The 17,166-nt window shown below is 41.9% G+C and overlaps 1 protein-coding gene across 6 annotated transcripts in view; it reads right to left on the bottom strand.

Annotated features, from left to right (window-relative positions):
• Positions 1–16,928, bottom strand: part of ARID4B (AT-rich interaction domain 4B) — a 149,505-nt gene extending 132,577 nt beyond the window's left edge. For all 6 annotated transcript variants that reach the window (XM_027046921.2, XM_027046918.2, XM_053207213.1 and 3 more), the window contains exons 1-2: positions 16,791–16,928; positions 15,897–15,951 (exon numbers count right to left, since the gene is read on the bottom strand). In XM_027046921.2, coding sequence (XP_026902722.1) covers positions 15,897–15,902 — 6 coding nt within the window. In that variant the 5' untranslated portion in view covers positions 15,903–15,951; positions 16,791–16,928. The remainder of the gene's footprint in view (positions 1–15,896; positions 15,952–16,790) is intronic.
• Between the last annotated feature and the right edge of the window lie 238 nt (positions 16,929–17,166).

Below are 17,166 nucleotides of genomic sequence, written 5' to 3' on the forward strand. Positions count from 1 at the left end.
CATGATCTCACGGTTCGTGAGTTCAAGCCCTGTGTCGGGCTCTGTGCTGACAGCTCAGAGCCTGGAGTCTGTGTGGATTGTGTCTCCCTCACTCTCTGCCCCCCCACCCCAACTTGTGAGCAGGTTCTCTCTCTCTCTCTCTCTCTCTCTCTCTCTCTCTCTCAAAAACAAATAAACGTTTAAAAAAAATTTTTAGGGGCAACTGGGCGGCTCAGTCGGTTAAGCATCCAACTTCAGCTCAGGTCATGATCTCGTGGTTGGTGAGTTCGAGCCCCGCGTCGTGCTGTCTGACAGCTCAGAGCCTGGAGCCTGCTTCAGATTCCGTGTCTCCCTCTCTCTCTGCCTGTCCGCCACCCACACCCAGTCGCTGTCTCTCAAAAAATAAATGTTAAAAAAATTTTTTTTTTAAAAAGAGACATTTTAAGCTAGCCAAGTAAAAAGGTGGCTCTAAGAAAAATTAACAAATGAAACATTAAAAACAGCAATTCTCCAAGATCAACTTGGGAGAATCAAAAACTGTATCAACTAGGCACACACAAAATAATCAATCATAAGCAACTGTGACTTAAAACTGCCTGTTGCTCGAAACCCTCCTTAATTATTATCATAGCAGTCCTTTGAAAAAGCATAGTAAGGGCAAAAGGCTACTGCTTAAAAAATATTGTATCTTTTAGACTAAAACAGACTCAAATCATAAAAAATGACAGTTAAGCATTCATCTGTTTTTTCAACACTGTGCTATAAATTTTCAATGTCCTCAACAAGCAAAGGTCTGGAAAGGCTAAATTCTAAAACAAAAAGAGCCACATTAAAGAGTCAAAGAAAAAGTAAACAACTTTTTGTGAAGCTTCACTTCTCTGGGAAGGGTCTGAGTCACTGACATCCTGTTCTGCTTCTAGAGGCCAAGCTTAACTCCACTATTCAGACTAGAGTTTACCAAGCCCCCTGGTTATGCTGGGGACCACCTAACCCCAAGCATCTACCCAACAGGTAAGATCAACCAGTAAACATCTGTTAATAATTGCAAGTAAATACTACGCATGATCTGTCTGCACTGGCACAGAATTTCCATTTTCATGAAAATTCCTTTGTGGTGAACAATAAATATAAATTTCACTTTACATAAAAAGCCTAAAAGGCTAAATGATTTTTCTAAACTAAAGAGCCTATGTGGTAGGCAAAATAATGGCCTCCCCAGAGATGTCTGTTTTCTAATCCCCAGAATCTGTGAAAATGTTGCTAAATAGCAAGGGAGAATTAAGGCTGCAGATGGAATTAAGGTTGCTAATCAACTGACCTTGACATGGGAAGGTTATCCTGGATTATTCGGATGGGCCCAATGAAATCACAAGGGTGATGATACAAGTGAAAGACTGAGGCAGAAGAGGCAGTGTCAATCAGAGATGGGAAGACAGGAGCAAAGGAATGCTTGTGTACAGCCTCCAGAGCTGGAGAAGGCAAGGAAACATTTCCCATGGAGCCTGCAGAAGGAATGCAGTCCAGAGACACCCATTTCTGACTTCTGACCTCCAGAACTACGAGATAATAAGCTTGTGTCGTTCCAAGCCACAAACTTGTGGCAACTGGTACAGCAGCGATAGGAAACGAATACGGAACCTAAATCTGGCACCACGGAACCAGATTTTACCAAATAGTTTTATAAAGAACCTAAGTAGCAAGTGGTAACGTTTAGCACTGATTTGCATATAAAAACATCTCCCCCATCTAATCCCTCAAAATTCAACTTGTATACTCACATAAAAGTTTCTTGATTCCTAAAGAAAATTAAATAGTGATTAATCCTGAATTTTAAAATATTATTTAAAAATATAACAGCAACTTTTCTGCCCAGTACCAAGAAAGAATGAAGTATTCCACAGAAGTTAATTTTTTTAATAAGTTTATACTTTCCAGAACAAAACCCTACTCTTTATGAAAATTTAATGATCTTTCTAAATTCTTCTGCTTCCCTTGTTCCATAAAAAGATGGAACAGGGACGCCTGGCTAACTCAGCTGATGGAGCATGCAACTCTTGATCTCAGGGGTTGTGGGTTCAAGCCCCACGTCGGGTGTAGAGATTACCTTAAAAAAAAAAAAAAAAAGCAGAAGAGAGATGGAACATATTAAAACCTGATGAATTCAAGGTCCACATTTGAAAACTGAAACACTAAACGAGAATACACTTGTGTGTCTTAGTTTTCAAAAGTGTCTTTTTCCTTTTCCTGCTGTAATTCCAGCTCTCACTATCCCCATTTCAAAACTCCTCTCCCAATACCCTTACACGTACATGGAAACATAAACACACACACATACACACTCCCAACTCACAAAGAACTGGATATTTCTAAACCATCTGTGGACTAAGCAAACCAGACATCTAAGTAAAGCTATGTATGTTAACTGAGAGGCAGAACAGGATTAGTAATAGTAAGAGCTCGGATCTGGAGCAGCTCAGGCTTAAAACCTAGCTCCGCCACTTCCTAGTGGCATGAATTTACTGAGGTCAAGTACACAGTCTCCTCAGTCTTCATTTTTTCATCTGTGAAACAGGCATATTCATACGTACCTCTCAGCATTTTTTTGAGAATTAAATTTTAAAATGTATAAAATGTCTGACACAATAAGGACTAAACAAGGAGTAGCAAAATTATCACATGATAATAACAATGATGAATTTGATGATGTCATAAAGAACATGACCAGGGCAGAGGCTGTGTGATAAAATTTTAATACTATTTCAGAACAAGACAAAATTAATGACAGCCTGACTTTGGGATTAATGGGATGTGATTATAAAAGTAAAAGATGCATTCAGAAATTACATGTTTACTAAACTAAATACAGGATTTACACTAGTACACAATATAGGATTGTGTTAATTACCAAAGTACATGAGGATTAACCATTACTTATTATCACAGACTTACAACTCATGTCAAAACATCTGTCTTAACACTCCAACTGCATATATAATTTTCTGGCTCTCTGTGATCCCTTAAATTAAATCATTTTTACAATAGTTGCCTATTATTTGAAAATTCACCCACAACTTCCCTCTATCGACACAAGAAGATTACGGTCAGAATTCTTTTCAACTGGAAGGAAAAAAGGTTGCATATAGGAAAGAATAATTATTATTATTACACCGGGGAAGAGGGAATGGAAAAATAAAATCAAGTCCAAACAAGTAAATAGAGAATGTTTCCAATGGACAGGAAAACTCAGAACTTAAGGGATGTCAACCAGACTGTAGACAGTTTTTTAGTCTAGGTAACCTAGTTGTCACTTGGCAGAACACTTGGGCTCTAAATCCACAGAGCCACATGATCTCTGAAGCCCTTCTGGCTCTATAGGCCACAGTGTTTCAATTCAAAATTACTTTGGCAATATAACCTGAGGATTCATTTTGCTCCTACTTTAAAATATTAACTCTTCAAAGCCTTGTCCTCTTGTCCTCTAATTTACAATACTAATTTTCAAACCAGTAAAGGTTTTCCCAGAAGCATGAAGTCCACTGTAGGCCATTTTAATATATTTTCATATGATTTTTTTTCTATTTCTAAGAAAAGAGTTAACTAACACCAAATATTTAGTATCATGATGCAATGCAATTCTAAGCTTTAAAAGGATTTTCTTTCAATAAAGAAAGTAGGTAAAAGGTTTCTAAACTACACACTATTCCATAAAGCATCAAAATGGAAACAACTTTATTACTCACTTATAACTAACAGAGACAGCGTGGTTTGGTTTACTAACAAGAGAGCAGATTCTGCCATCGGTTTAATGTGTGCCTGTGGGCAAATCACTCAACATCTTTGCATCCGCTTCTCCAACCATAAAAAAGGAAAAATGTTGCTGACCTGCCTCAAAGAGATATTATAAGGAATAACGAATGATCATGAAACTTTAAAAACATAATGTGCCACTTAAAAACATTATAATGCTAGTGTTAAAAAAACCCTTTAGAAACCACATATTCTGACCCTAAGCATCTGCAGGGGTCAATGCCTACGGTAGTGTGTCCTAAAATTAACCTTCCTAATAAATGCTACTAGGGATCCAAGAACAGCATTAGCTACTCTAGCAGCAGCCATACAGCACAGGGATGCTCCCTCACTAACTTCACAGCTTACCTTTTCATAGCAATCTCATGCAGTTAGATTTCATTATTAGTTAGTAGCTGTAATAATAATCCATAGGCCTATGAGGGGCTATCATAAATGCTGCTGGGACTGTTCACCACCTAGAAGCACTAAATATTCAAATAAATTAATGATACTTACTGATTACCTAATTGAATGCTAAACACTGCTATACACGAGGTTTGTACATATCTGCCAAAGCTAAAAGCTAAAGAAACATAGTGGTGCCTTTACCATATAATTTCTGTAACTTTTTAAATATTTATTTTTGTCAGAGAGAAAGACAGAGAGAAACAGTGCGAGTGGGAAAGGGGCAGAGAGAGAGGGAGACACAGAATCTGAAGCAGGCTCCAGGCTCTGAGCCGTCAGCACAGAGCCCGACGTGGGGCTTGAACTCACGGACCGCGAGATCATAACCTGAGCCAAAGTCGGACACTTAACCGACTGAGCCACCCAGGCACCCCTAATTTCTATAATTTTTGATATTTATAGCAAACTTGTACTGCTTTTATAATAAAAACTTCTGAATTCTGGTAGGAATAGAACTAGTTTAGAAAAAAATATGTCTCTAAGTTGGGGGAAAGCAAAATTAGGTGACGAAGTGTCAAAACCCCTCAATACACAAAACAACTTTAAAAAAAAATCCCTGAACAACTAAACAGAGATGGGTCTTTTGGTGAGATATCCTCACCAAGATAAAACATTTTTTGTTTTTAATTCCCAAATAGGCATAAGCCAAGCTGCCTCATTTAAACTTTGACAGCAATAGCAGCTCCTTTGTCTTCAAGCCTGTTCGCCTTTCCTTTTACTCCTCTCTAGAGTAGAGACAGGCTTGGCAGGGCCCCATCGCGCATTTGCCCCACCCCCACAGGCTCAGGATGCCAGACCAGCTTCAGGTGACTAACTGCCACATCAGAACAGTGATCGGATCAAGAGAAGAAAAAAATGTTTGCCCTACATACGCAAGGCTAGAGGTGGATGCTTATCCAGAAAATAAATATCTCCAGTGGTTCACCTAATCCAATAACAACCCTCTAGGCTTGGAAGTAAAATTTACTTTTCCCTTGAAAGAATCCCATTTGGGCAAACCAGCAGCAAATTAGAAGAAAGGACAAGTATTATATTTACTGAGAGAAGCTTCTGCATCAGGAAGGGCTGGGATAAAGTAAGTCTGAAATGGGAGCAAAGAGTTCTTAGAATCAAGAAATCTGGTTTTCCCCTTCCATTAAATACTCTGTTTTTAAGGAATTCATAAAGACAAAAATAACAGGTTTTAACCTCAATCACAAAATTACTTTTCTCCAAAACTTCCAAACCAATCCTTAAGTTACAAAAGATTACAGTAGCTGTATCACCCTGAAAGTGTATTTAAATTAAGAGTTTGCACATTCTTTCCAGAGAACTAAGAATAATAGTTACAATTTATTGCGAATTTACTATGTAATAGATCCTGTTATTACATTTAGTCATCCCCAATAATCCCATGAGGTAAGTACTGTAAATGTTTCTCATTTTAGACAAGGACACCAGCCTTCTTAGAAGGTTTAAGAAAACTGCCCACAACTTGGGTAAACAGGAGAATCCCAATTCAATCCCAAACACTCTAGATTAAAGAATCCTCACTCTATCAGTTTATGAAAGAAGTGACTGGCTTTTACTGGAATAATAAAGCTACCACATACTGACTGCTGAGAACTATGCCAAGTGTAGTGTAAAACATTTTCAATGCTATTTCATTTAGTACTTACAAACCTTGTAAGGTAACTATTATTATCATTTTGCGAAAAATGAAAATGACGTTTCCTTTCATTGCAAAAATAAATAACTGCCCAAACTTCAACAGCCAAGTCAAGAACAGAGAGAGACGGTACTGGGAACAAGACCTCTCTTTCCAAGCCATATGCTCTTAATCATTAAGCCACACTGTTTATTGGGCACTTTAACTAAACAAAGATGGTTTTTACAGCCATATTCAAGTATAGTTTTTCCTGTCAGTAGAAAGTGAATCTTTTCTTTAAATTCCATTTGCTCAAAGTTTTGATAGTTTACAATCTTCATTTCTGCGATGAAAGTAAATGATTAAAAAGAAGTGTAATTTTTTGGGGGGCGCCTGGGTGGCTCAGTCAGTTAAGCATCCAATTTTGGCTCAGGTCATGATCTCGGGGTTCCTGGGTTCGAGCCCTGAATCAGCTCTGTGCTGCCAGCGAGGAGCCCGTTTGGAATTCTCTTTCTCCCTCTGTCTCTGTCCCTCCCTGACTCATGCTTTCTCTCTCTCAAAATAAATGAATAAACTTACAAAAAAGTGTGATTTTCAAAGAAACGTAAACAGGTATCAATGATTATGTTGTCATAAGAGATCCACACCCAGCAGAAGTATCAAATACAGGAGACAGCAGTCTGTTCTTGTCAAAACCTTGACATGGGACTTCAGGAACCTGCTTCAGATTCTCTCTCCCTCTCTCGCTGCCCCCACCCCCCGCCCCACTCTCGCTCGCTCTCAAAATAAATAAAAATACATAAACTTTAAAAAGATTAGCAGCAGATCAGTAACAGGTGACATTACAGAGCTGTGTTTCTTAATATTCGTATCAAAGTTTCCACTGAGAACTTGATGAAATTCATCTCCCCAAGAAAATGTATGGCCACATGAATTTGGGCACATAAACTTTGGGGAGAGGAGAGATTTACAGCAACCGTGAAGCCCATATCTGGACCTTATGAGTGGAGCACGAGCAAGTATTAATTAAGGAATACTGGGAATTATACTCAAAGTAAGACAAGTGCTGTTTTAAAATTTTCCCTCTTTTTTGCCTTTTATTTTGTCCCTTCCTTCTATTAACCAGCCTAAAATATGACACTTAGCATACAAAGTTAAATACCATTTTGGTTTCTCTGTCTCTGTAAACTGACCCTTTTATTTTCTAGTAAACTGTTAATATACTTTTATAAACTCATGGTTTTCCTCCCCAAACCTGACTGCTATCTTGAATCTTAGTATGAAAACTATCAGATTTCCAGAAACACATTATCTTTCATGGAAAACTTGAATGTCAGAATTTCCAGCCCTCTCAAAAGCAGAAATGTAGTCATTTTTATGACAAAAGTTCTCTTATTTATTTTTATTTTTTGTAGTATTTATTTCTTATTGAGAAACAGAGATAGCACACGAGCGGGGGGGGGGGGGGGGGGTGAGAGGGAGACACAGAATCTGAAGCAGTTTCCAGGCTCCAAGCTGTCAGCAAAGGGCCCGACACAGGGCTCGAACTCACGAACCGTGAGATCATGACCCGAGCCAAAGTCAGACACTCAACCGACTGAGCCACCCAGGCGCCCCACAAAAGTTCTCTTTTAAAATTAAGATACACATACTGATTAGTAGTTTAAGACATAACAAATATGCACACAGTCTTATTTTGATGTAAAGTAATTAAATGAAAAATTTCAATTATCTTGAGAACGAAAAGCCAGTTATGGCTTATATTTCGTTCACTGTCCACTAGGTATAAAGGAGGCCCAACTGAAAAGAAAAAATACTGACACACTTTCTTCACATGCCTTATCAAAATCCACACCTTCTACAATCCGCAACATTTAAATACCAAAAGGATTAATATGACAATGGTTTCCACTGCTTACCAAGTGTCACACTGAATACTAGATTCTAATTCTCATGAATGCAGAAACATCCTCGTTCTGTGACACCAAAAGGAAAGGGGCAAGAATCCTATTTTTATTTTAACATTTGTTTATTTTGAGAGAGAGCGTGAGAGGGGGAGGGACAGAGACGGGGGTGGGGGGAGGGGAGTGGTGGTTAGAGAATCCCAAGCAGGCTCCACAGTGTCAGTGCAGAGCCCAACGCGGGGCTCGAACTCACAATGAGATCATGACCCGACCTGAAACCAAGGTCAGAATGCTTAACTGACTGAGCCACCCAGGTGCTGCAAGAGTCCTGTTTTTAAGCAATTCATCAAGAACAAAAGTTTGCAACTCTTTTAAATGTATCTATCACTAAAAAATTAATAAAGCGTATCTATACCTTGTTTACAACCACATTACACGAAGCAATATGCCAGTTAGCATTTTTCATAAATATAAAATATAATGCTTATTTCCAAAAATTACACAGCCCTAACTTCATTCTAAACCCCAGATTTTTAGTTCTTCAACCAAAAAATCTTGGTGTCCTCCTTAATTCTCCTTCCTTCCCACTGAATCTGACCGGAACTACTGGCTCTACCTTCAAAGGAGATATAGACCCTGACCACTCCCCACTCCCCTCACTGTGATGGCTAATATCCCACCATCATCATCTATTAAAATAGCTTCCTAACTGGTCAGCTTCTATCTTCAACTTGCCTTCAGCCTGTTTTTAACACAACAAAGAGTGATCCCTTAAGAATATAATGAAAATCTGCCACTCCGTAACGAGATTGCCTAACTCACAGTTCCCTATTTCTACAAGAGTGAAAACCACAATCCTTAACAATGGCCTTCAAGGTCCTAGGTGATCTGATGGGCTCCGCCCTCAACCTGCATACCCTTTATCCACCCCCTCCCATTCTCTTCTTTCCTTACTCCACTGCAGCCACCTTGGCCTCTGTGCAGTTCAATGAACATGTTGACCTGTCTTTAAAGCCACATGACTAATGACATCTTTTAGACAAATATTTGTGCCAATGTCTTCTCAATATACCTACTTGGCCACCTTTACACCACAGCCTGTCCCGCTCTGTGCTGACAGCTCAGAGCCTGGAGCCTGCTTTAGATTCTGTGCCTCCCTCTCTCTCTTCCCCTCTCCCTGCTCACAGTCTCTCTCTCTCTCTCTCAAAAATAAGTAAATATTAAAAAACAAAAATGTAAAGGGCACCTGGGTGGCTTAGTCAGTTAAGCTGCCCACTTCGGCTCAGGTCATGATCTCACAATTAGTGTGTTCGAGCCCCGCATCGGGCTCTCTGCTGACAGCTTCGGAGCCTGAGCCTGTTTCAGATTCTGTGTCTCCCTCTTTCTCTGTCCCTCCTCCACTTATGCGCATGAGCTCTCTCTCTCTCAAAAATAAACATTCAAAAAAGGTTTTTTAATAAAATAATAAATTAAAAAATGTATTAAAATAAGACTACAGCCTGCCGCAACCCTGTATGTATTCCCTACCCTCCTTACCCAGCTCTCCTCTTATTTTCATACTATTTAACATCTAATAAACTAGATTACTTATTATGTTTATTTCTCTTTGTCCACCCTTGCTCCCTTAAAACGTAAGATCCACAGGGCCAGGACTTTTTGTTCACTGCTATATCCTAAATGGCTAGAAAAGAGAGACCAGCACTTTAAGTGTTCAATAAATGTTGAATAAATTGTTTAAATGTCCAAATCCTTAGTGGCCACTAGACACAATGCCAAAAAACACCTGAAGTTAAACATTCACTTCCCAACAGGGTTACCACAGATAGTATTACTATCCTAAAAACAGCAAGATCCACTCCCAGGACCCAGGAAAATTGAAAATACGCATTCACACAAAAGCTTGTATACAAACGTTCACAGAAGCACTACTCATAATAGGGAAAAAGTGGATACAATCCACCACACGTCCAACAGCTAATGAACGGATTGGCCAAATGTGGTATATCCACTAAATGAAGTATTATTCACCAACAGGAAAGAATAAAGTACTGACACAGGCTACAATACGAATGAACCTTGAACATATTATGCTAAGTGAAAGAAGCCAGACACAAAAGGCCACATGTTGTATGATTCCATTGAAAGGAAATGTCCAGAACAGGCAAACCCTTAGAGACAGAAAGTAGATGACCAACTGTCAGGGGAGAGAAAGAGAGAGAGAACAGGGAGTGAGAGCTAATGGGTACAGGCTTCTTGTTGGGAAAACAAAATGTTCTGCATTTAAACAGTGATAGATAAACAATCTTGTGAAAATACTAAGTACTGAATTGTAACTTTATTTTTTTTTTTGAGTTGTACATTTTAAAAGGGTGAATTTGACCTCCTTTCCTAAAACTCAAAAACCAAACAAAACAGAAAAACATAAAGGAATGCTCAGGCTCAATGTTCACGGCTCACAAATGAAGGAAGGCTAAGAGCTGGGAATGCCTTCTTGGCTGTATTCAATTCTAAGAATCCCATCCACCAACTAATCACAGAAATATTTTAAAAGGGAGGGAGAGAGGCTAGTCCTGTTAGTAGCAGCAAGCAGAACTTTTCCTTCCCCTCCAATCCATTCAAATGCTATCATCTCCACCTGCAACACCACCACCTCCCACACCTGGTCCACACCATCTCACCAGAATTAATCCAGGAGCCATGCCACTGCCGCCCCTACTCCCACTCCTGTTCCTCCACAGTCTGTTCTCTGAACAGCAGTTACCGTTTAAAAACGGCAATCAGATGACTTCACACTCTTGCTCGAGACCCTTCAATGACTTCTTAAAACACTCAGATTTTACTCTACGTACTTCGCACGGCCTACAAGGCCCTACACTGTACCGGCCCTCGTGATCTCTCTAGCCTCATCTCCTACAACGCCAGCTCTAAAGGCTTTCTTCCAGTTCCTTAAGGTATGCCAAGGTCAAACAGGCCAAAAACATTTCTCCCCAGGACCTTGGCATTTGTATTTTCAGCCTGGAATGCTCTTCCCCCAGATAGGTGAATGGCTCGCTCTGTCACTTGTTGCACGTGCTGCTTAAATGTCACCTCCACAAACAGGCCCTTTATTACACCTAATCTAAAACTAACACCTTCAGTCACTGTAACCTCTTATTCTGATTATGCTTTATTTCTCTTCACAGCACTTAGCACACTTTTTTTTTCCCCCCTGCCTGGTGCCTGTCTATCCTAATAGAAAGTAAACTCCATAAGGGTAAGAACTCTTGTTCGCTGCTGGATCCTCAACACCTCAAAGCACATCTAGTACGTGGAAGGTACACAATATACAGACTGAATCAGCAAAAACACATTCTTCAGTGAAATATGTGCTCATCTAATCTACTTTTAAAAATCACAAAAAAACAAAGAATTAGCAATGGGCACAAAAACAAGTCAGTATCTTACCAAAATTACCTGTTCATCAAAAAGACCACAAATTCATAGAACAAAACACATATGCCACATTATGGATGTACAGTTAGAAGTTATTAACTGTAGAGAGAGAGAGAGACAGACAGAGACAGTGTGTGAGTGGGGAAGGGTCAGGGGGAGGGAGACACAGAATCCGATACAGGCTCCAGGCTCCGAGCTGTCAGCACAGAGCCCAATGCGGGGCTCGAACTCACAAACTGTGAGATCATGACCTGAGCCGAAGTCGGACGCTTAACCGATGGAGCCACCCACGCACTCCTCACCCTACCTGCTCTCCTAATCCTACATCCGGACTAGTAGATGTGGACATCCTACAGATCCCTTCAATACTCGAAACCCTGTGCTACAGCTCTCCTCTCAGGACAACATACTTCAGATGACAATAACATCCATCCCATGACCCAACACAGAAACTTCCATCTTCCTCTTACCCCGGGGCCCAGAGTTACTAGGTCCTGAATTCAGTTGCTGAGATATCTCAGATCTGTCCCCTCTGCTCTACCCCCACTGCATTAGTTCAAGCCCTTATTCACCTCTCACTTGGACTTCTCATCTGGAATCTCCAGATCTTCCATTTAGATCTCCCTTTTGATGGATTCACTACGATACTACCAAAGTGACCACTCCAGAATATAAATCCATCATCCTTACTCTTTCCTAACAACCTTCCGTGCTTCCATGTACCTTTCAAGAAAATTTTCAACCCCCTCACTCAGCCTCATTTCCTATCACTGCCCTCCTATTCCCACCCCAAACACATCATGCTTTCAAAGTTAAGCAAGGCACAGTGAACGACTTACACTTTCCAAATACACCATCTCGGGGTTTTTTTCATTTTCCAGTATGTAGTCCCCTTTCTGACTCAAACACTCTTTTCTACCCTTCTTTGCCAAATGAAAGCTTTAACACTGAGCTTAGATGTCAATTCCACCAGAGAACTTTCCATGACTCTGATTTAGATGTCCTCTTCTGCCCTCCCACAGCACTTACCACAATTACCGTACATTGCCGTCAATACTCTTACAATTGGGTATATGTTGTTTTGCTTTATTTTTCTGTGTCTTCTACTAAATTGGGAGCTCCCTGAGAGCAGTTCTGAGAGTATTCACCTTCATTCCACACTGCCCCACGCATGGAAGGGGTTGTTGTTAAATGAATATTTGTGAAAGGGAGTAGGGGGGGAAGAGGAAGAAAGAAAAAAAAAAAAAGGGAAGGGGAAAGGCAGAGGGAGGGAGGGGAGAGGGAGGAGGAGAGGGAAAGAGGAAATGAACAAAAAGAAGGACAAGAGGAAAAAAGTAAAAGAAACAAAAAGGGAAAGGAGGAGCCAGGGAAAGGAAAGGGGGAAAGCAGGCAGGAGGGAAGGGGCAGGGTGGTGAGAACACGCACACGCATGTGCACAGGCACGCGAGCAAAGGGCATTTGTACACAATCCATTACTTCTGTGTTCTATGCCAGTGATTACTGAGAGAATGGAACATCTGAAAAAGCCCATCTCCCGGAGATTCTAAGCATAACCATCTAAATCACTTCTCCCATAAAGATTCTGAAATGTCCAGCCTCTGCCACTTCACTTGAAAATTTACTGCAATGTAATGAGAGATGTTAATAACATGCACAACGTAGAAACAAAGTTTTAGTTAGGAAAAAGTAGGAAATAAGGGCGCCTGTGTGGCTCAGTCGGTTATGCATCTGATGCTAGATACCAGCTCAGGTCCTGGTCTTGTGATGGTGAGATAGAGCCCCGCATAGGCGCATAGGCCTCCGTGGTGAGCGTGGAACCTGCTTGGGATTTTTCTCTCTCCCTCTCACTGCCCTGCCCCCGATCGGGTGAGCATGTGTGTGTACTCTCTCTCTCTCAAAATAAATAAATAAACATTAAAAAAAAGCAGGAAATGAATCTGACATAATCAAGTCTTGGAATCAGTAATAAACTTTCAATAAACTATCATTTCCTGATAACATGCTATTACTGACATTGAAAGATCTATAGAAAGGATAAAAAAAGAATCCAACATCACACCAACAGCATGACCTGTGTTAAGAACAAAATTGCTTTTCGGGTGCCTGGGTGGCTCAGTCGGTTAAACATCTGACTCTTGGTTTTGGCTCAGGTCAGATTCTCACAGTTCGTGGGACTGAGCCCTGCATCAGGCTTCGCACTGTCAGCTTGGGATTCTCTCTCTGCCCCTCCCCTACATGCACTGGTGCTCTCTCACAATAAATAGGTTTGTTTTTTTTTTTATTGCTTCTGTGCTACAGTCATATTTCTCAAAACCACACTGGGCAAAAATATTACAAGATAGAGTATTCTAATTAGTAAAGGACTTTTATTTAAATACACTCTTGAAGTCACGTACTACAGGAAAATTGTCGCTAAAACATATAATATTTAAAACGATACATACATTTTAATGCAACAACCAGAAAAGTATTACTAAGCACTCTTCCAATGACATCAGTATACTGTCACTTAATAAAATAAAAAAATTCCTTGAATAAAACAGATAATAAAAACTTAAAAGCTCACCTCGAAGTATGAATATGTTTAGTAAGATCTAAGAAATAGCACAAAACCTTCTATCGCTCAGCTGTCATTACAATTTGGAAACTGGGAGCACACACACACACACACACACACACACACACATAAAAGATTTAAGCCCAATATAATCACTACTAAATACTTCTTGAATTGCAATTTTGTTAAAGGAAAATACCAATCATGGGCAGCCTCTCAACTTTTCAGCATATAAGAAATTAAGTTGTAAGAAATAAGCTAAGTTTGTAGTACTACTGATTATTAATAGACTCCCAAAGAGAAGACTTACTACACGTACAGTAACAGGAAGTTCTTTTTGCACAAAACTAGAAATTTACTTTAATAACTCAACATTACTAGTACCTTTTTTTAAAGGCAATAATAATGGAAATGCTAAGCACTTAAAATTAGTAGTTCTAAAATGATACCAAAAAATTTGCATTTGCCTAATATTTTGAAACTTTTAAGGCTAAAGTTTCCAACGCACTTTCATTTTTTAAACACACAAGTTAAAAAAAAGGGAAATGAAAGGAAGAAAATGTAAATCTCAAGGACCTTCAACTTAACTACATTTCTTTTATCCAAACATTAACAGAGTACCTAAGATGTGCCAGGCAGTATACAGGGAACTATGACATATTACAACATCTATTACAAACTAAATCCTGTGTTATTCAGCTTCTGAATTTATTATGTTATTTAACCCAACACTTTTCTTAAATTCTCATCCAACAGCGAGGAAGATACAGTTTTTCCTAACAAATTCACTTGTCTCTGTTTTACATAGGTCACAAGAGTCACCGCTAGCATCTGTGACTAACAAAAGGGATTCATTTCAGAGACATCACTGATCATTTTTTTCATCTACATGAAGGTGAGACAGGAATTCAGCAGATATAAACTGTTTCAGGTATAAACTGTTTTAGGTTATACACACCCTACACTCAAGCTGGAAAAAAAAAAACACTAAAAAAAAAAAAAAAATCCAAAACTGGACTAAATTTACTTTGTATAGCTGATAAATATTTAAGTGGCCACAGCATTTACTTCTTCCATAAACACAAACATTACAAATTTCCATTTAGATGCAATACTATAAAAAGTCTTGATTCTGAAGACAAGCGAAGAAAACTTTTTTTTAAATAATTCAAAGGAACTATCCAAAGTAGACAACATTTATATTTTCACATACTATCACATACTATTTCACATTTCTACACTCGTAAACACACTCTACCCTTTCAAGCACTTCCGAATTTGTCACGGGTGAACAAGCTGTCTAGTGTCTAAGTTCCACCAGTTGAATCTAGACATTTCAGACACCTAAGGCTTTTTATCCTACAGTGTATTTAAAAATGACAGCATTCAATTACATATTCTCTAAAAAAACAACCAGTACTTCCATTGCTATAATTTCTTCCACCGACTAAGTAAATTCTACCCTTTAGACACTATCCTCCATTCAGTTAACATGTTTACATTTAAGAGGAACCCGGCCATGGGCTTTCCACATCAATCCACATTGGTTTTTACCACAACATCTGACAATTTACGGATCAACAAAGAAAAATAAACCATATAATGCTAAATCCCAGGAAATACAAGGGGCAACTGCTATCTCCGAGTTGTGTAAAGATCATAAAGATTCTCTTTAAGGATTTCTCAATTAAGATCACTTTCATGGCTAACCCTAGAGGTCCTCTGCTAAAAATTCACAGTACTGTTCACACAATAAATGAGATTTTCTTTCATCAGTGTAATCGATAGAAGCACAATACAGTTCAGTTTCTAGAGTCGGATTACTTGACCTGCTTTTTCTGTTTTACCTTGTAAAACACTTTAATTCAAGCAGTTCCTCCTACGTTACCGTGAAAAAGGAGACGTCCTACAGGGCAGAATTCTGCTCAGTGCGATATCCTCCAAGTGGCCCCAACTCCACAGCAAAGCCGGTAGAGAGCCACACCAGCTGACCCCCGTCGTCTCCCGGCAAAGGGCTCGGGCACCAAGCCACCCAACACACCTTCCTCGGCAAAACTCGGAGGCCCCACACACGACCTCGATCAAACCCCCATACTTCCCCAATTCTGTAACCCCAGAGGTCGTTTTCTGGAAGCAATCTTACCTTCATGATGATTCAGGGACCGCGATCCCCTCGAAAACACCAGATTCACCTGCACCTGGAGGGAAAACAAAAGACACCCAGTCAACACCACCGGGCACCCCTCTGCACTGGCGGAGGCGGAGGGAACCGAGCGAAGCCTGAACCCCGAAGAAAGAGCGTGGCGGGCATCAGCCCCCGAACCACAAACGCCGACGAGGGGCTCCCTCTGGCCTCGCCAGCCCCGCAAACCCGGCCACCTACACAGCTCGGCGGCTTCCCGTCCCCATTGTCGGGACCCGCCGGAGTTTCCCGTCTCCGACAATGACGCCATTTCTGTCAGAGAAGAAACTCACAACAAGCCCGGGGGCCGGCGCGGGGCCGGCTGTCCTCCCCGAGGGCCTCCGGGCCCGGCCGAGCTGGTCGGCGCCCCAAAGGGTCGCGCAGCCCCGCGTCCGAGCCGGAGCAGGCCCGGGCTCGAGGGGCCCGGGGTGGGGGGCGGCGGACAGGCCAGGCGGGCCGGAGGAGGGCCGCGGGCAGGACCGACCCACCGCGCAGCCTCTGCCCACGTCCCGTTCTGAGGCGGACACCCGACAAGTGCGAGCGGGATCCCCGTCCGCCGGGCCGCGGGGACCGCCAGAGGACCGAGGGGCCGGGAGGCGGCACAGCCCCCCGCGCCGGCCCGGGCCCCCCACCGCGGCCCGGAGCAGCTAAACCGCTGAGTGTGCGGCCGCCAGGCTGGGGGGCGACTCGGACTCGGCAACAGCACGGGGGGCGGGGGCTCCCGGGAGGCCGAGGCCCCCAATCCGGGCTCCCGGCGAGACCACCGAGCGATCTTCCCCCGCTCCTCGGCCAGGCCCAGTGACTCCCGAAAGGACCCCCTTACGAGACCGCGAAAGCCTCAGAAAATGTCCCTACCTTCCTCGGAGGCGAGCTCTGACCCTGGCACGTCCAGAGTTCCCTCCCCTACTCCCCCCCAAAACCAGCAGGCCCGGGGGAGAGATGGGGGAAGAAGGGCGGCGGGTCCAGCGGTTGCTGAGGCTGAAGCTCCGGCTCCTCCTCCTCCCGCGGCGGCGACTGGTACCTTTGTTTGGCGGCCGCTCGGGCTCCCTCGCTGGGGGGAGGGGGGGACGACGAAAAATCCCTCCCGGACTGGAGGTCCGGGCCCCGAATCGCGCTGCCCTCCAGAGGACGGCGGCGCCAGACCCTCTGCGGCTCCTTCCGGGCAAAGGTCCAGGCGGTGGCCGTGGCGGCGGCAAGCTTAAGCACAAGAGTCTCCCTCCGCTCCGGCGCC

Source organism: Acinonyx jubatus, chromosome D2, assembly GCF_027475565.1.
Source record: "Acinonyx jubatus isolate Ajub_Pintada_27869175 chromosome D2, VMU_Ajub_asm_v1.0, whole genome shotgun sequence".
Classification (NCBI taxonomy): domain Eukaryota; kingdom Metazoa; phylum Chordata; class Mammalia; order Carnivora; family Felidae; genus Acinonyx; species Acinonyx jubatus.